The following is a 19,675-nucleotide window of genomic DNA, read 5'->3' on the forward strand; positions in this document are numbered from 1 at the left end:
GACCACATTTTAAGTCTCTAAGGACATTAGAAGAGTCCTGTTGGGTCAGGCTAATGGCCCATCTAGTCCATCCTGCTCTTACAGTGGCCAGCCAGATGTCCATTAGCGGAAGCCCACAAGCAGGAGCTGAGTGTAAGAGCATTCTTCCCTCCTGTGGTTTCCAGCAACTGGTATTTGGAAGAATACTGCCTCTGACCATGAAGGCAGAGTAGTAACCATTGATGGACAGACTTTCAAAGAGTAGGGTCTTCTCTGGCCTTCCATAGCTTTATTAATCCTCAAAGAGGGAATTTGGAGTATAGCATCCCATGGATCCTAATGGACACGGGGAAAGGTATTCCCTGAGGGATGGCAGCTGGACCATATAGGGCTTTGAAGGGCCAAAGCCAGCTCCTTTGAACTGGATCAACAGGTAACCGATGAATGGTTGGCTGAATATGGCCTTATCACAAACAGAAGGTGGACACAATGATCAGTTTTCCGGAAAAAATGTTGGTGAGGTTAATTTGACATCCACAGGAAACTGAGCCTTTAGTGTCATTGGATTCAGAGATTCACCTTTTATATTGACCTTTAAACATTTGCTGAAATCTTCTCTTTGCCACTCATACGGATAATTAAGATAAACACTTTCTGTAATAGCTGGCCATCTGTTTTAAAGTTTTTATATGTTTTTATATATATAATTGTAGTAAATCGCTTTGATATTTTTATGAAATTGCAGTATACAAGTATTTTTATAAAATAAATAAATTCAAAGCTTTACTTAGAAATTATATTTATTGCAAGACTTGTGTAAGGTACTACAAGTCAGTATCATGCACATCCCTTATAACAGCCAACCTCAAGCTGGTGCCCTCCAGATGTGTTGGATTACAACTCCCATCAGCCCCAGCCAGCTCTGCAATAAGTGGGAATGGTTTTAGGAGATTACTAGTTCAAATCACATTTATTCCAGACTTCAGTTTACCGTGAATTTGTTTTCATTTCTCAAACATTATAGTTGTTAACCCCAGTGAAACCCATGCTTAAAAGTCTGAACATCTACCTCAATATCTACACCTACACAATGTTGTTAGGTAGTTTTTTACGCTGCATTTGTCGTACTGTATTTTAATGAAAAGTTGTAGCCCACTTTGAGAACTTACAGTCTGATAATGGGTTATAAATACTGTTCTGCTATTAGTTAGCTCAGTAAGCTGTGATGTGCACCTTTTCCTGGGGATTCAGGAAAGATTCCTGATTCCAGAGTTGGAGCTCTTGTCCCATGGCATGCATGGGGCAAAAGGGGGGCTGGTTTCTGATCACATTCTTGTAAAGAATTGGTTCTCCTTAGCTTCATTGTCCAGTTGAAATCTGCATGAGTCAGCTTACTGAGGAAACTCTCCTGAGGCTATAAGTCTGTTGCTTATTTCCTAGAAATACGGTGCCTATTTAGTACAAATATACAGATCATCTTGCAAGCTCTGCTCCTGTTTAGATTTCTGGAAGGAGTGTCATAATTGTAGAGTTCTTGGTTCATGATTGTTTTCTCCAAAGAGCACCCAGGATTTTGCCAAGGCTTCCTAATCTATGTGTTATGCCATCATTGCCCTGGGTGCTCCAGTTCACCCGCCCCTTAAGTTTCAAGGATTTCATGAGAAATTGACATTACTGAATATCAATAAATTTGCTCTCATCCTATTAGGGAGAGAAGGGGAATAGCCCCTTCTGAGGGAGGGAATGATAACTATATATATGCTTAGTCATCTGGCTTATCTCAGCTGATGAGGGATGCCAAAGTAATATGCCATCCAGTAGTGGTACATTTTGAAATGCAAGAACTCATCATGACAGTTTCCATAGGCATCGCGTGCAGGTAGCTGTGTTGATCTATTTTTATTTTATATATACACACGTTGTTGTTATGTGCCTTCAAGGTGATTACGACTTATGTCAACCCTATGAATCGGCAACCTCCAATAGCAATATATACACATACACAAGCAGTATTACATAGCATACAGTAATGCACAATTTATTAAGATCAGCTGACAGTCATAGAATAGTAAGCTGGCCCAGTAGTAGTTATCATGGCGGACTTTGTCTGGGGAGACCTGGATTCACAGCCCTGATTAGCCATGAAGTTCACTGGGTGACCTTGGGCAGGCTCTGTCTGAGCCCACACGCGTTCCAGGCCAACCCCTTGTCAGGATCTCCAAACAGCCTCCCTTCCATTACTACAGCAGCAGCATCTTCTTCTGGATTCACAGAAGTCTTCTCACAACCCTGTGGTAACTGGAAGAGCACATACTTCCACTCCCTTTTTCTGACAGTGGGGTTCAGATCTGTTTCAGATGGCTCCATAATATCTCCAGCCTGCTTCTTTCATCTTATGTATTAACTAGGAATGTGCTTGCAATTTGGCTGGAGCAAACAGTGCCTCTAAACATCTAGGATCTTCCGTTTCTCATAGCTAAGCAACCACAGTTGGGCTTTGGAATCAGTTTTGAGGCTAGCTTGAGTTCTAGCATCTCTCTCTTGGTACAGAAAGCGCTGGAGCAGCGCCTGGTCCCAGAGAAAGGAAGTGTCTTGCAAGAAGCAAGAGACCGACCCTCTCCTAATCGCAGAGTGGAAGGCTTCAGCATAAATCATCTTGGCTACCGTATTTAACATAAATCACTGGCTCACACCATGACACACTCCCCCACTTCCAAATGCCAATCAGTCTAGGGGAAGAGCTGGTTCTCTGCTGCAAAGCTGGAGCATTAAATGGTGGGGAGGAGGGGTGCCAGTGTTTCCCTAGGATTTCTTTGCTTCCTGTCTCCTCTTAATATTCTTTTCCAAAGAAATTGCCCAAGCAGGCAACTGGAGTAGGCACTGCCAGATTTGCGATTATCCTGTGCCAGGCTTGCCTTGTGGCTGTTTGACAAGAACTGGATGGGCAAAGGGAGGCTAAAAATAGCCAGATCAATAGTTATAGCATGAGGCCTCTGCCTCCATTTCTTTAAATTTTTAAAAAGGCAATACGTATATATTTGACAGAGCAAGCAAGGCAAATTCCTCTAATGCTTTCCTAACTTAAGATTAGGCTCACTGGCCACACACTCCTTGGCGTATAGGGAAGGGCGCCCAGCTGTCTTCATGCTGGGTCACACAAACTGATCCCAGAGTTCCTTGATTTACCCTTTTTCGGCATTTTCAGCAATTCAGATGGCAGCCTGCCTCCAGACCGAAGGCTCTGCTAGGTGTGCAAAGTCTATAAAGACCACTCAGTCTTACTTTTGTCAGAGTGTTTGAGGGAGCCTTTTCGGCTATGTAGTCCAACACACTGCTTGAGGCAGGAAATCTGCATGGCCTAGCCTAGCCTCGGCTTCTGTGTGCCTACCCTTCAAGTACTTGACGAGTGTTGTCATATTTCTCCTTCGTCTTTTCCAGGCTAAACATTCCCAGTTCCTTCTGTCCAGTGACCTTCAACGGCTGGAGAGAACAAACAGATGTGCTGAGGGAACAGCAGCTGTTTAGGAATTGCTGTGAGGGGAAAGGGAAGACTGGCAGCTCTTTGCTGTGGAGTTGTTCAGCAGCTGTTGCTTCTTTGTCATCTGAGCCATGGGTGAAATGGCTGAAGGGCAGAGGGCACTTTCCTGCCTCCTCAGTTGCTCCAAACCTTACTCACCTACCCGCACTCCCCAGGCTACATGAGGCAGCCATAGAAAGTGGGCCAGTGTGGTCATGGGGTCAAGAGGTTGCCCTTTCTCTGTTTGAACATGAAAGGGTGATGCTGCCAGGGCCTCTTTTCTCTGTTCCTCTTGTTATCCTTTCTCTACAGACCTGACTTCCTCTTCTGCTCCCTTGGTTCACCCTTTTCGTAACTTTTCCCATTTCGCTAGCTCAAAAAAGGCTGCATTCCAGTGTTCATTCATCTCCCTCTTGGTCCTCAGATCTCTCCTCATCCGTGGCTCATGGCTCATGGCTGGCAAAGGGAAACAAGCAAGAATTTAAGCCCTTTTGAAAGCTTGGTAGGGCCCTCCTTTGTTGCCACTTGAAAGCAAAGCTATTGAAAACAAAGGCTGCTGACAGAGAAGAGGTTTTCCGCCATAGTCTTTTGGGAAGGTGCCTCCGACTTCACAAACAAGTGAACTGTTCACACGTAATGAGACTGAATCCACTGGACATGGACAATGTTCCAGATGATGGGCCGAGGTGTTAATTGAGGCTGTTTTCAAGAGTAACCTGGCAGATGCATGCTGAGCCTCACCAAAGCCAGCTGTGGGCAGACACCCTGCTGGGTTTCTTAGAAAGGGTGGAGTGGGAAACGGAGGAACAAAGAGTCTTCTGGATCCCTCCACCTGCCAGAATTATTATGGCTCTCAGGTTTGTGTTATATATATTTCTGATGATGTAATTGCCTCCACACTGCTGTGGGTTGAAGCAATTAGGGCATTCACTGTGATGGTGAGGAGGACAAGTACACAACCAGACTGAAGTGCACCCTCCATCCTGGCTACAGCTGCTGACATAGTTTGCTCTTGGTCAAAGCTTCTTTGTATTTCAGCACTTGCCTGGTAGCCATAGGCAATAAGCAGTTGCATGCAGGTGAGGGAGCAGGCTGCCAAAAGGCTGCCAGAACATTTGGCCCTCCCTCTTTGCCCTACGCGGAGCCCCACCTGGCTTGCTAGAGGAGGGAAGACCCTTCTTCGTTCAGCAGGATGCTATAGCAGGAACAGAGCCATCTGCCCTCCGCTGCCAGTAGGCTAGTAACTTTTGCAGGCTAGTAAATCCGTGGTGCAGAGTGGTAAGCGGTGGTAACGCAGCTGATGCTCTGCTCACGGCCGGAGTTCGATTCCAACGGAAGGAGGAAGTCAAATCTCCGGTAAAAGGGGTCGAGGTCCACTCAGCCTTCCATCCATCTGTGGTCGGTGAAATGAGTACCCGGCATATGCTGGGGGGGTAAAGAAAGGCCGGGGAAGGATCTGGCAATCCCACCCCATATATACGGCCTGCCTAGTAAACGTCGCAAGACGTCACCCTAAGAGTCGGAAACGACTCGCTCTACAAGTGCGGGGATACCTTTACCATAACTTTGGGGGCTTCCTTACAACAAGGCTGCTTGATATATAGCCATTGCATGCAGTCCGTTGGGAAATGAGTGAGAGGTGGGGGGGCATGCCTTCTTGAGAGCGAGTACTCAGGGTGGGCAGCCCCAGATAGTTCCAAAATGATGTCTGCTCAGGTAAAGAACCCATATGCGTAACTGCATAGATAACCACTTTTCAAACCGCAATTACAGGTAAGCAACCTGGTTTTTCCTCAGAGCAGCTGATGTGGTTTACAGGCAGCCACCAGGCCAGCCCTGCTTAACCAACAGTCACACGGCATCCTGTGCCTTCAGACAATTCTCCTGAGACAGGTGCCTTGAAATCCAGAAATGTTGCACAGCCCCTTTACAAGGCTGGCAGCTGAACATCTACTGCTGGCTCCCCCAGCACTGAGGCTGGCAGCTAGGAATCAGAAATATTTTTTCAGGCCTAGTGACAAGTTATAGTAGTGTTTCATCACTATAGTTAAGTTAGTGAGGATGTTTTCCAGCCCTTATATGTCCTGGAGCCAAGCCATGCAGACTTATCTGTGCAGCTCTGTAGGTAATTTGTGCAAAATTGGGGGGTGTTTTCTTCTAAAACAAGTCTCCTATGAACATCTTGGCCAGGGCTGTACTGAAATGGATTTTCTCCCCTTCTCCTATTTAGGGAGAAGCTGGCTGTTTGCCCACCTGGGATTTCACGGCAAAGGAAATTGCATTTCCACCCAAACCCTCATTCAGCCCAGCTTGGCGTGGGCTCCGTAGGAGCTTTTTGCTCTGTTCTGTGTTACTTGGACAATTTGTTCCTGTTAGCTGGAAGCCACAATAAGTAGCAATGCTTTTTGTTAAGACGCCTGAGGGAGGGGGTGTTGGTGAGCACCCTCAATACTTTAGTTGCAAGAATGAAGCAGAAACTGCCTGACACCTCCTTTTACAAAGTACAAACACACAATTCAGCTGGTGGATTCCAAAGCTGTTGCTTTTTGCTCTGCCTGTGCTCAGCTTGAGGAACTGTAGAATTTACATCCCTTCAAAGACAATGGGCACATCAGACTTTCCTGTCCCTTGCTTTACTTAACGATGCTCATAATCTTTCTGGCTGTGAGTTATAGATAGATCTTTTTGGGTCAGGTGGGTACATTTGGAAATTGTAAGGAATAGTCATGGGAACTAAATACCCATTTCACAGAAGAAAAACTGGCAATGCCCAGAACCACATAGCCCAAACAGGGACACCCCCCCAAAAAAAACCCCTAATAAAACACAAAGAAAAACATGTGAACGGGGTCTTTTCAGTGGTGGCCTTCCATCAGTGGAATGCTGTCCCCAGGGAAATGCACCCGTTGCAATCATAATCAGGTTTTGGGCTCCAGGCGAAGACATTTTCATTCACTCAGGCCTTGGAAGCTTGCCTCTGCAGGGGTGCTCATCTTTTAGCAGGGTGGGATAGGACTTCTCCTTATTGTGCTATTGGATGAACATTTTTGGCATTTTGTATTGTGCATTGTTTTAATTTTTTCTGCCTTTTGATTTTATTTGTATTTTATCTTAAATCATTTTAATGTTTTTGTATAAAGCAGCTAACAAATGCAAATGATAATATTGCTGGCAATACCCCAACCAATAAAACAGCTAACAGCATTTTGTAAAAAGGGGGAGAGGAGGGGGTCTTGGTGGGTACCAAGGTGCGCCTGAGGGCGCCACTATGGCCAGAGGAAGATAGAGATTGATAATTTCTGGACTGTTTTCTGGCTGTGTAGAACCCTCCCCCCGCCTGACTTCCACTAATTGGACGTGGCCAGGTCTTGATGGCTGTCACTTGCAAGACTGCATGGACTGGCTTCCTATGCTGATCCTGTTTCTAGAAGGCTTCAGAAGACACTAAAAAGCAAAAAAGGATCTTAAATTCCTTTTAAAAACTTGTATCTTGCCATCTTTAAGTGACTTTGCTGTAGGGCGCATATGAAATTCCAGGAGTTTGCAGTCTGTTGGTAAAAAAACAAAAGAAAACCTTGTAGAATTCATAACTGCAGGATATTGCGATGGCTTTCAGAGAATGATAAAAAACATTAATGGACAGTGGGCCTATCTTATCGGCTGTGATAGCTCAGCCTCTTTGGTCAGAATCAGGATACCTTCTGATTACCAGGTGCTGGTAACAAAGGGAGGAGGGTGGCTTGTGTGAGCTTTCCTGGGGCTCCTGATGGACTGTTGTTGGAGCCACTGTACTAGACCCATCTTTCATCTGGCCCTCTGTGGCAGTTCCAGGTATCCACTGAATCTCATCTCCTACTTTGCACAAAAGAGCTATTATCCTCCTTGGCCTTGGCGAGAGCCTGTGTGTCCTTTCCTGTCATTTCCAGGCCTCTTGTAGGGGGAAATTACTGGGCATGGTGTGGGTGGGGACACACACATGCAGAGAGAACTGGAAATTAGCAGCAGTGTGCAATTTTTCAGCCCTGCATTTTGCAATCAAATGGCCCGTGTGTGCAAATGATGGCGGGGAGGGGGGAGTGCTGTTGAGTTTTGTCACTGCAGTCCAAGGAATTATCCTAAGGAATTGGCAGAACTTTGTGTCCCAATTTATCATGGAGGTTTTTGTGGCACTCGAAGTACAGAACTTGTGTCACTGAGTCTGCTCAAGTGGCTTCTCCCCATGAATTGTGCTTTTGACCCCACTTCAGCCAGCCTGCCTGCCCTTCAGAATTTACCCTTGTAACTTGGTGTGTGGGAGTGTTTTCTTACAATTACTATACCCTGCTTTTAAGTCAAGACCAGTTTTATTTATTTATTTATTTATTAAATTTATATACCGCCCGACTAGCGATAGCTCTCTGGGCGGTGAACATAAAATAGTATAAAAATACAATGAATAACAAAATAATATTAAAATACAATCAACAATACAATAAACATTATTAAAATTAGATCAATGTAACTTAAAATGCTTCAGAGAATAGGAAGGTTTTGACCTGGCGCCGGAAGGAAAGCAGAGTCGGCGCCAGGCGTACTTCCTCAGGGAGACTGTTCCATAGTTCGGGGGCCACCACTGAGAAGGCCCTAGATCTTGTCATCACCCTCCGGGCCTCCCTGTGAGTTGGAACCCGGAGGAGGGCCTTCGTAGCAGAACGTAGTGCACGGGCCGGTTCATATCGGAAGAGGCGTTCCGCAAGGTATCGTGGTCCCGCACCGTATAAGGCTTTATAGGTTAATACCAACACTTTGAATCTAGCCCGGAAACATATTGGCAACCAGTGCAAGCTGGCCAGAACAGGTGTTATATGCTCGGACCGCTTGGTCCTTGTCAGCAATCTGGCCGCCGCATTTTGCACTAGTTGTAGCTTCCGAACTGTCTTCAAAGGTAGCCCTACGTAAAGCGCATTACAGTAATCCAAACGTGAGGTTACCAGAGCATGTACCACTGATGTAAGGTCCTCTTTACTCAAATAGGGACGTAGCTGGGCTACCAACCGAAGTTGGTAAAACGCATTCCTAACCACCGAGGCTACTTGAGCCTCAAGTGAGAGGGAAGAGTCTAAAAAGACTCCCAGACTACGAACCCGGTCCTTTAGGGGGAGTGTAACCCCGTCCAGGACAGGGTATATATCCACCATCCGATCAGAGAACCCGTCCACCAACAGCATCTCAGTCTTGTCTGGATTGAGCTTCAGTTTGTTAACTCTCATCCAGTCCATTGTCGAGGCCAGGCAACGGTTCAGCAAATCGACAGCCTCACCTGAAGAAGATGAAAAGGAGAAGTAGAGCTGCGTGTCATCAGCATACTGATGACAACGCACTCCAAAACTCCTGATGACCTCTCCCAACGGCTTCATGTAGATATTAAAAAGCAGGGGGGACAAAACTGACCCCTGCGGGACCCCATATTGGAGAGCCCGCGGTGTCGAGCAATGTTCCCCAAGCACTACCTTCTGGAGACGACCCGCCAAGTAGGAGCGGAACCACTGCCAAGCAGTACCTCCAACTCCCAACTCCGCGAGCCTCTCCAGAAGGATACCATGGTCGATGGTATCAAAAGCCCGACCCTCAGGGTCCCGGGATCATGCATCAGGCTCAGACCCCCACCCTTAGGGAAATGAGACTGGAACCGAAAAGCTATTACTTCACCCTTGCCAAGGCTGTGTACGCTCACAACAACCCTGCAAGGTAGAAGGTAGGCTGCCACCACCCCTGTATACTGGTCCACTCAGAGCCAGGGGATCTCTGAGCCCAGAAGGTATATAAAACCAAGGTCCTAAAAGGCAAGAGTCACAGTTACACTCCTTGCCAGGCACCTCTGGTTTAACACTGAAAATCCAAGCTTTTAACTTCTTAACCCTCTTTGGTAGTGAGTGACTGAGATTGGGTCAAAACACTGAATTCAGAACCACCCCTTCTCTCAAATGAACACACCAGGTTAAATAGAAGTAGCTTTATTAAAATATATAAGTGCACATATCATATAGCAGCAAGTAATCCTTTAAGACCATTCACCCAACAAGGGTTTAGGTTCTTACAAGAGAATTCATACACACAACAAGAAAATAACAAACTATCTCACCTAACTACTTACATACGAGGTAGTTGGTTGCGTGGCACCTCTCCTAAGAGAGATGGATGTTCAACATAAAGCAATGGAACCAGACTTAGGTTGCCTTCCCATAAGCAACCCCAGGAACCATAAGGCAGAAAAGGTTTGGAACTCTGGTGCCAGTCAGCATAGGCAGTTCCCAAGTTGGCTCACAGTTAAAATCCACATAAAGGTATGGTGTAGTTAAGGCAGATATTGGTGTGTGGCAATTGTTTCTTTGCTTTTATTCAGTTGGGAAATATGGTCCAGGCTCACCTCCTTGGCCGAAGGGGGCAGGAGGGTTCTTGGCACCCCCTTCCTGAAAAGAGGGAAGGTGGGAAAGGCTCCGAAGTCATGTCTGTGGAAGATGCTCCTTTTGAGGGTTTGCTGTGGGGACTTTGGTGATCTGCTGGGGGGCGGGGCAGAAGGAGGCCTTTCCTTGGAAGCATGTGCGGAGGACCAAGATAGTCTCTGGCATTGCAGAGCCTATGACTCAGATTAAGTCTTCGATCACTTTGGATGAGGGCAGAGTCCTCTTGAGTCTTAACAGAGCTCACAGAGGCAAAGCCAACATCACTTTATTTATTTGAACATTTATATCCTGCTTTTCTGCATCAGTCCCCTCTGACCATACTGCCTTATTGCTATAGTGGGTGTTGCTCTGTGTTGGGATCTGCATGCAGACCTGGTCTGAGAACATCAGCCAGGAAGCTGGCACCTTCTCCTTGTGTCACTTCGGGGGGGGGGGAGTGGAAAGCCTTGGCAGGCTGAGCACCATTTGATAGTGGTTAATAAGAGGAGGGCCAAGTTCAGTCCCCAACATCTCCTGGTAGATCTGGGAAAGGCACTGACCCCCGAAACCTTGGCCAGCTGCTGCCAGTCAGTGCGGAGCCACATGGACCAGGGGCCTGACTCTGCTGAAGTCAGCCCCCTGCTCTCTGCCTGCTGACATGAAAGTACTCATGAAAGCCACTAAGAATGGACCAGACAGTTGATGGCAGCCTGAAGGCGTTCTTTAAGCGGGCCATGACAGGCAGAGGGTGGGGGTCCTGGCTGGGCTGTGGGTGATGGGGGATTGATACTCGGTGCTAATGCCGAGGGTGGGGGTGCGGGCATTATTGGCTTTTTAAATTTTGTAAATTTTTAAATATTTTAATTTAACATTTTAAACTTAATATGATCTTAATTTAAATCTCAATGGCAATTTTATTAATGTTTTATAATTGTACTATATATATATATATTTTTCCACACTTGCTCATATTTTAATTGTGATTTTATTTGTTGTACACCGCCCTGAGAGCTTTCTGCTATAGGGCGGTCTAGAAATGTAATTAAATAAATAAATAAATAAAATTATTGGGCGGTGTGAAAGCGACGGACAGTCCCAGACGGTTGGGAAGAGGCTGGGCGGGGCATGGGACCCTCTTGGCGAAAGGGGCAGCAGGAGGGGCGGGGGCTGCTTGGGATGGCCCCGTGAGGCGCCTTCGGTCCTCCGCGGCAGAGGGCTGCTCCGGTGACCCTTCCCAGCCGGAGACTCCCCTCCCGCGGGGGCGCCGCGCAAACTCCCTCCCTCGCTCCCTCGCCGGGTCTGTGCCGGCCCTTGCCCGGCGGTGGTGCCTTTGTGCTGCCTGAGCCAGGCGGGCGAGTGCGTGGGGTGGGGAGCGCTCCCTCCCTCTTTCCCGGCGCTGCTGCCCTTCCGGGGAGGGGTGCCGGGCGAGCAGGCAGGCGGGAGCGAGCGAGCGCCAGCGGCCTTTTGTCATTCGGCGCACGCCGCAGACTCGTCCCCGCTCGCTCGCTCGCTCACTCCGGAGCTGCGCCTAGGTGCGGCGGCGCAGTCCAGCCGCCGGGGAGGGGCGGCCTCGGGTCGCCACCGGCGCCCCTCTTCTCGCGGTCCTCTCCAGCCGCCATCGGAGGGAGCGCCGCGGCGCCCCGGGCATGGGCATCTCGTCGCGGCAGTAGCCGGCCAGAGCAGGGCGCGACGTGGCCCGGGCAGCAGCCTCCGGCCATGGAAGTGGGCAAGATGGTAAGGGCAGGGCAGGGCCGGCGGGTGGTGGAGACTGGGGCTTCTCTCTGCCCAGAGCCTCGCTCATCACTGGGCTCGCGGTGGGGCTCCTCTCCTCCTCCTCTCCCCTTTCCGAGGGAGAGTTTGAGGGAGGCGCTTGTTGCTGCCGCCGCGGCCCCCCCCCCCGTTGCATGCACCCGTCTGAGGCTCGGGATCTTCCCCATCGCGGGAGCCTTCTTGGCATTTTCTCCTCCTGGATTAGGCTCTGTCTGTCTGGGAAACTGCTTTGTTGCAGGGAGCCGCCGCCGCCTGGCTTGGGTTGAATGAAACCCTCGCAGGCAGCCTTGTTGGCGCGTCCAGGACCACCGTCCCTCCCTTCGCTGGGCGGGGGTTGGCTGAAGCGGGGCAGGGCAGACCTGGAAAGGATGAGGCTTGTGCTGTTGGGCTGGAGTTTTCCTTTCAAGGCGTGTCTCTTGGGTGAAGCCCGTGCCAGTGGGCTCTTTGCTGAACCCCACAGCCCAAGATGGGAAGCATCCTTGAGGAAGCTGCTACTGCTGCTGCTATGTACCAGATGTGGAGCTGGTCTTCTAAAGACTCCCGGTACTCTGTTTCACTGCATACATTTGCTGTTGGAGGGGTGGGGGCAGGCCTGATGTTTGCCCCCTGCAGTCACAGCCATTAAACTATACAGAGCGGCAGTGGTGGGGGCTCTTTTCAAGCAGCAAAGGGGGCAGACGGGGGTGGGGGTTAGACCCATCTCTATGTTGGGGGGTTTCAGAGCTACTGATTGGCTGCCAGTGACATCATGCCATCTAGACAATTCACCCTAAATCTCGAATGCTTTAAGGGTAGCCTGTTTCTGGAACTTGCTTCTGACCCCCATCCCGAGTATCTTGGCTGGAGCCTGACAGAGGTGAGTTGCTGGCACAGCAGCGCCCGGTGGACAAAGGCAGATGGGCCAAGAGGAGGCAGAGCCAAGGAGCCAGGAGCGCAGCACCGCAGGAGCGTGTCCACCTTCTCCTTGCATCTTCCGATATATGGAATCCTCCCGGAATAAGAGTTGTGATTTAATCAACGTGCTTAACCCCAGCGACAGAAAGCTGCTCAGATAAAAAGATATTGCCACACTTCAGAAGGTTGTGCAAGGGGGAAGTAGTGACATTGCCAAGAAGGCCTCCCCCCCCTTCCTCTCTGGACTTGATACACAGATAAGCCTAGTCGGGGGAGGGCTGTAGCTCAGCAGCAGAGCACAATCCCTGGTATCTGCAGGTAGGGCTGGGAGCACTGCTGCCAGTCAGTGTATGCACAGTGTGGTCTGACTTGGTACAAGGCAGCTTCTTGCAATCCTCTAGTCCAAGAGGCATGTGCTGTTGATCTGAGTGTGACCTAAGGCAGGCATCAGGGAGAAAGCACACCACAAGTGTTCAGGGCTTTCTAGGTCCACACCAATACTTCGGATCCAAGAAAGGGGCAGACACCTCTGGCGTGCAGCACAGTTATTCTTCTCCAGGCTGGAGGAGGCTTTCACGGCTCAAGCTAGGAAGAGCAAGTTTTGAAGGATGGATCTGCTGCAGGCTAGCTGCTCCAGCAGCCCCTGAAAGAAGCTGAGAGGGACCTGCTTAGGACTGGCTAAAGCTATACCCTCCACTTGCTGGGTTAGCCCCTTAAATAAGAGAAAAGGACCTGTCATGTTAACTGATAGTGGGAGCTTAGTAGGTTCAGGTTATCAGGAGATGCCTTCAGTTCCCCCTCTGCTTGTGACTTGTAAAAACGTCTCTAGGGGACCTGGGAGGGATATTTCAGTCTCCTTCCTGCACTCTTCTTTTCTGTGACCCAGGAGTCCTGTTGCGATTCATTTTGGTGCCTGCCTGTGTTGTCATCATGGGGTGTGTGTGTGTCCCTGTCTCTGATTCAGGCTGTGCCTTAGAGCTTGCTTGAAATCTCTTTGGGGGTGTGGGTAGGTGTGGCATTCTCTACTTCAACTCTGAATGGAAATGTTGATGGTAATGCTTTTGGGGGGGCACCAGTGCTATTTGGATTTTCCAAATGAACTGGGATTGGTGCTTCAGGTTTACTGAAACAGCCTGGTTCTTCAGGATGAACTCTTATTGCAGCGGCTAGGTGGTATCACCAGCTATCTCTCCCTGGTGCAAAATTTGAAATGCAAAACATGATTGTGAGAGATACAAGGCAGGTATGCCTAGCAAATTGGAATCGTGCACATGCATTTGCATGTTGAAAGGGTGCACGCCAGCCCTTGATGTGTACTACCTCTTCACCTCTCTGCTTGTCCCAGAAATAGCTGTGCCACTCTGGTTCCTTGCGGACAGCTACTGCTGCTGCTCTGCGCTTTGGGCCTTGTTGTGTGTTCCTCACAGGAACCTCTTGAACTGGCCGCTGCCATCTCAGCTTTGGGGAGAGCCCCATAGCATCATGGCAGAGCACATCCGTGCATGCATGAAGAAGGCTCCCCCAAGTTTCATTCCTGCCCATGCCTTTACTCTGTATAAGGGAGCCTCAGCAGGTTAGCTAGGGCTAGCAAGGGTACTGGAAGTACAGAGATGAGAGACACTGGTAATCAAAGGGTGTGGTTGTGTGTGTGTGTGTGTGGATTACTCTCTTGAGGTCAGCTGGAAGCTGCGCTGGCACACAGAAGGCCCACATGCCACACTTTCTGGGTCTTCAGCAGGTTGAATGTATCTTTTAAGCTTTATTTTATGCATTTAACGAAATTTCTATTCCACTTACTAGGAGAAAAAAGACCTCTAAGTAGTCTACAATTTTTAAAAATTTCTCTGCAAAATGGAGTTGGGGGTAAAGGGGAGAGGAGCTGCAGTAGCCCTCTTGATAAGTAACATTGGGGCTGCCAGGCTGGGTGATTTAATTAAGGAGTTTTATCTTGTTGGATCTCAGATGTTTACCTTGAAGTTTATAGGCTGTGTGCTGGAATTTACCCTTTGGAAGTCACTATAGAGAATGCTGGGCTGTGTCCTGAAGGCAGAAGCACAAATGGGCAGGTTCACTAGATTATGGTCTTGCCACTGTGCGATCCTGGGCTCCCCATGATGGCTGATGGGGTAGCCCAGCCCTCCTCCTGTTGCGAAGCTGATGGCAAGCGTTTGCTTCGTTTCTCTTTTGGGGAACTGGTGTGCAGTGGCTCTCTAGAAAGGAAGTTTGTGGTGGCGGCAGTGGCTGTACGCTCCCCCCCCCATTGCTGCTTGTCCTCCTTGCTCACGCCAGGCTGACACATGTGGCCATTTCCTTCATCCTCTCATGTACTATGTTTTGTGTGTGACCGTACCAACCTATTGGTGCCCAACAAACCCTTTACAACCCTAACTGAAAATAAAGTTAATGGTTGATTTCAAATTATTCTAGATAAACATTTTTTTAAAAAAAGATGTTACAGATTTTGCATTCCAAAAAGTATCGTTTGTCAGAAAGCTATTGGCTTACATTGGACCCCACTATGTTAACTTAAACTCCTCACTTGGCTGTCGGGAAGCTCTGGAGAACAGAACATGCAGAGGTGAAGTGCTGGACTCCTAACAGAAAAGAAGAAAATAAAAGCCAGAGAATAACTAGGTGAAATGCTGGGTGCATAGTAAATAGCAGGGGGGGGTCCGATGTACCCCAATAGCTCAATAGGGTTACAGCTCAGAAATCAGTGGGCCACAGTTATGCGGGAGAGTGTGAATTCCTGTGTGAAGATAAAGCTGAGTGCAGAATTAACCCCTCAGGAAACTAATCCTGTGACCCCTGCAGTGTAATGAGGGCTTTTGGGAAGGGGGGGGGGAGAATCCATGCCCTTAAAGTTGTATAAGCACAAAAATTGGAATTTATGATACAGACAAAATGCAAAGTTATTTTCATACCTTATTTTGAGAGGTTGTTGGGGGTTGAATAGCCCCAATTAGCGTAGGTGTTGGTAGTTTCACTGGATCAATCAGACCTATGATAGCTTATAAAATTAAAGGTTTGTGTGGGTTTTTTTTAAGTGGACTGTTGGAGGGAGATGAAACACAACAGGACAATTGACCCGTAATAGCTGAGTAATACACAGAGTGTAAAGTAGTCTAGTCTAAATAAATCCCCAAATGTTTCATATAGCTGCTGCTGCTGCTGCTGGGATTGCCAGCAGCCCCTTTGGCTTTGGAGGGTTCAGAGGGTGACAGTGGCTTGGACCTTGGTCATGCCAGCCTGGAAGAGGAGAGCCTTCTGGAGGAGGTGGGCCTCTTGCATCTGGAGAAGACCAAAAGCTGGGGGGGGGGCTGTGTACACAGAGGGCACATTATTTGTTAAGCTTCCTGCCTGGCAGTTGATGGATATATATTCTATTACTCAAGTCCTGTTTTGTCGTCACTAAATAGGTCCCTTGATAATGAGGGTCTCCTGAAAATCTCTATTGATATGTAAGAAGTGTTGCAAAGGAGTTTGCTTTTGCTATCTTCTACAATTGAAACCCTAGGAAAGTCTGCCTGCAAGGAAGGTGGGGTGGGGGTGAGGGTATCTTTGAAGGCTCGTCATTGCTGAAGAGTCTTGGCAGACAAGCTGGAAAATGAAGGCAGTTTGGTTAGCTTCCTGTGCCCTCCCATCTCTCCGGCAGATGTTCTAAAGGGACAGCCGCCACTGAAGCTCTGCCTTAAGCCATGAAGGGAAGCTGATCAAGCAGCTGGAGAGAGAGGCTGGGAGCCCAGCAGGCCCAGCTCCACTGCAGGATAACAGTCCTGCCTCTTGCAGGGGTTAGAGCTGCTGCCCGCTTCTTGGGTTTGGGGCAGTTTGTGGTTCCAGTGCAGTTGCCAGGCTGGCAGAAAGGCCCTGGATTTTATTTATTTATCTTATTTAGAAAAAGTGGGGTGGAGGCAGAACGGAGGAGTACTCAAGGCCCCCAGCTGTGCAGCTGCTCAGACTCCATTCTCAGTGGTCCATTTTGTGTGAGAGCCCCATTTTTAACAGTAGGAACAGAGCTTGGCATGTGCGGCCTGTGACCTTGGTAGTTGAGCTGCAGGTCTCCCACTTCCGATCTGTGAGCCCCAAAGAGCCCTTGGCAGATGTTGCTGGCCTGCCCAGAGGGATTTCCTCCAAGCGTTCACCTGTGGCCAGAATATCATGGATGGACTTGTTGAAGGTTCCTGTAGTGGTGAGTTCCTCCCCTCCTTGCAGCTCATCTCCCAGCTCCATTTGTCACTCTTACCGACTTTGAGGCCATCAGTGAGGCAGTTGGAGACAAAAGGGAAGCCCTGGAGGCAGGAGGTAGGAAAGGGGAGGCAGCTGGACAGCCATCTGTCCAGCGTGCTTTAACTTGGATTCCTGCATTGAGCTGTGGGTTGGGCTAGATGGCCTTATAGACCCCTTCCAACTCTACGATTCCAGTATGATTTTATGATTCTGTGGGCTCTCTCTCGAATGCAGTGTGGCACCTTAAATGTTCCTGCTAAGTAATAGCCAAAGTACAAAATATGAACTCGGTGCTGAACCAAATGGGGGTGGGGAAGGGGCTGCTTTTAGCTACCCATAATCCTTGTTAGACCCTGCCAAACAGAATTGTGTTAATGTTCACAAACTGCCATGATAGCTGTAACAAGGAAGAGTCAGCTTGCCAGGAGTTCCATAGAGATTTTGGACAAGGAGCTCTTGACTGCTGTGGCTTCATTCTGGTTTCATGCCAGATGTGATATCAGATGAGAAGCAGCAGAATATTCCGTGGGTCCATCTGGTGCCTACTCCCTTTGCCCTAGGCTCCTCTTGTTATGCACAGGATGGCGGTGTGTGTGGGGGATCAAGCTGGCATTTCCCTACATGTTGCCCCTACAGAACCTGCTCCATGCACAGCTGCTGAAGCAGGAAGTGCTGGTCAGTGCCGCTCTTCCAGCTGAGCATTGCCTGTTTCCCTCTGTGGGTCTAAGAAGCCATATCCAGTCCTGTACACAAACCTTCCAGGAAAGAGATGGTGAGTTGGTGCAGGGAGGAGAGAACGAGGCTCCAGAATTCAGCCTTGCACCCCCATAACCATGTTCCCCCAGCTCACCCAGAGAAGCCTCATTCATGACTCTGCAGCTGGGCCTGGAATCCCTCTAGGGTGAAGTCTTTTCAGAGTTACCCTGCTGGCTGCCAGCTCAGCTGGTGTGTGGGAATTCCTCTCCTCGCCCCACCACCTCACTGCCCCCAGATGCTGATGCTGATCTTTTGTGGGAGGACGGGATGCATAAGTGCCTCATAGCAAGGCAAAGGATCCTTGTGGTTTCAAAGAGAGAGCAGTGACGAGCTGACAGATAATTTGGTTCACATTTAAATCCAGCGATCCAGTTGGCAGGGCTGAGGAAAGAGTTGTTTCCTTGGAGGCAGGATCCCCAGCACTGCACTGGCCCAAAGGAACGATGCCAAGAGGCAAGCGTCAAACGTCTTGATGCTTGCCTGGACGTTTTCTGGCCCTGGCCAGAAGGCTTATACACTGTTTAGGAGGACCTTCCTAAAACGTTGGCCTTTGCCTGCTTCTTGCGCTGCATCTTCCCAGTTACAGGTGGTCTAGGGTGGGATGGACTTCTCCACTCTGAGGAGGCCCAGCTGAGGGGTTTGGCTAAACTGATCTGAGCCATGGCAGGATTTGCACACTCTCACCCAGGTGAGAGGATTCACTTGCCTGCTTGTCTACTTATAATAATAATAATAATAATAATAATAATTTAATTTGTGGGTCGCCTATCTGGCCAATGGCCACTCTAGGCGACGTACAATTTAACAACAATACATTACATCATAATAAAATACATCATAAAATACAATAAAACAATAAAACAGTTCCAGTACAGAGTAGTAGGCTATTCGTCGTAAAAATTTAACCCTCCCCGTAAGTCCCAAAGGCCTGTCTGAAGAGCCAGGTCTTCAAAGCTTGGCGGAATACATTCAGGGAAGGGGCATGTCGAAGGTCATACGGGAGGGAGTTCCAGAGAGTGGGGGCCGCCACTGAAAATGCCCTCTCTCTTGTCCCCGCCGACCCAGCTGTTTTAGTTGACGGGATTGAGAGAAGGTCCTGTGTGGCTGATCTTGTTGGGCGGCATGGTTGGTGGCGCTGGAGGCGCTCCATCAGATAAACTGGGCCGAGACCGTATAGGGATTTAAAGGTTAATACCAACACCTTGAATTGGGCCCGGAAAATAACTGGAAGCCAGTGTAGGTCGAACAACACTGGGGTGATGTGTTCCCGGTGGCGACCGTTTGTAAGTAGTCGAGCCGCAGCATTTTGTATAAGTTGTAATTTCCGGACCGTTTTCAAGGGTAACCCCACGTAGAGCGCATTACAGTAATCCAACCGAGAGGTGACCAGGGCATGTACCACCAGTGGGAGCTGATGAGCAGGAAGGTAGGGCTGCAGTCTACGAATGAGGTGTAATTGATACCAAGCTGCCCAGCTCACTGCCGAAATCTGAGCCTCCATGGACAGCTTGGAATCAAGAACAACCCCAAGGCTGCGGACCTGGTCTTTCAGGGGCAATTTCACCCCGTCGAACACCAGGTCAACATCTCCCAGCCTTCCGTTGTCTCCCACGAGTAGCACCTCAGTCTTATCAGGATTCAACTTCAGCCTGTTCCTTCCCATCCATCCACTCACGGATTCCAGGCACTTGGACATGGTCTCCACAGCAGACTCTGGTGAAGATTTAAACGAGAGATAGAGCTGCGTGTCATCCGCATATTGGTGACACTGCAGCCCAAATCTCCTGATGATTGTCCCCAGCGGCTTCATATAGATATTAAATAGCATGGGAGAGAGGATAGAGCCCTGTGGCACACCACAATTGAGAGGCCAAGGGTCTGAAACCTCCTCCCCCAATGCTACCTGTTGATGCCTGTCGGAAAGAAAGGAATGGAACCACCGTAGTACAGTGCCTCCTATTCCCGATTCCTCCAGGCGATGTAAAAGGATACTGTGGTCGACAGTATCAAAAGCCGCTGAGAGATTGAGGAGGACAAGAAAGGTGAATTCTCCCCTATCTAATGCCCTCCTCATATCATCAACCAGAGCGACCAATGCTGTTTCAGTTCC

General features: G+C 48.9%; 1 protein-coding gene across 3 annotated transcripts in view; it reads left to right on the plus strand.

Annotated features, from left to right (window-relative positions):
- Window positions 1-19,675, plus strand: part of HIP1 (huntingtin interacting protein 1) — a 68,087-nt gene that overhangs the window by 17,169 nt on the left and 31,243 nt on the right. Inside the window, exon 1 of one of the 3 annotated variants that reach the window (XM_061604662.1) lies at window positions 11,113-11,652. The exons of the other annotated variants lie outside the window; for them this stretch is intronic. Within the exon in view, the coding sequence (XP_061460646.1) occupies window positions 11,635-11,652 (18 nt within the window). The 5' untranslated portion in view covers window positions 11,113-11,634. Of the gene's footprint in view, window positions 1-11,112; window positions 11,653-19,675 lie in introns of those variants that run through there. 3 annotated transcript variants of the gene reach the window in all.

This window comes from Rhineura floridana, chromosome 21 (assembly GCF_030035675.1).
Source record: "Rhineura floridana isolate rRhiFlo1 chromosome 21, rRhiFlo1.hap2, whole genome shotgun sequence".
Taxonomy (NCBI): domain Eukaryota; kingdom Metazoa; phylum Chordata; class Lepidosauria; order Squamata; family Rhineuridae; genus Rhineura; species Rhineura floridana.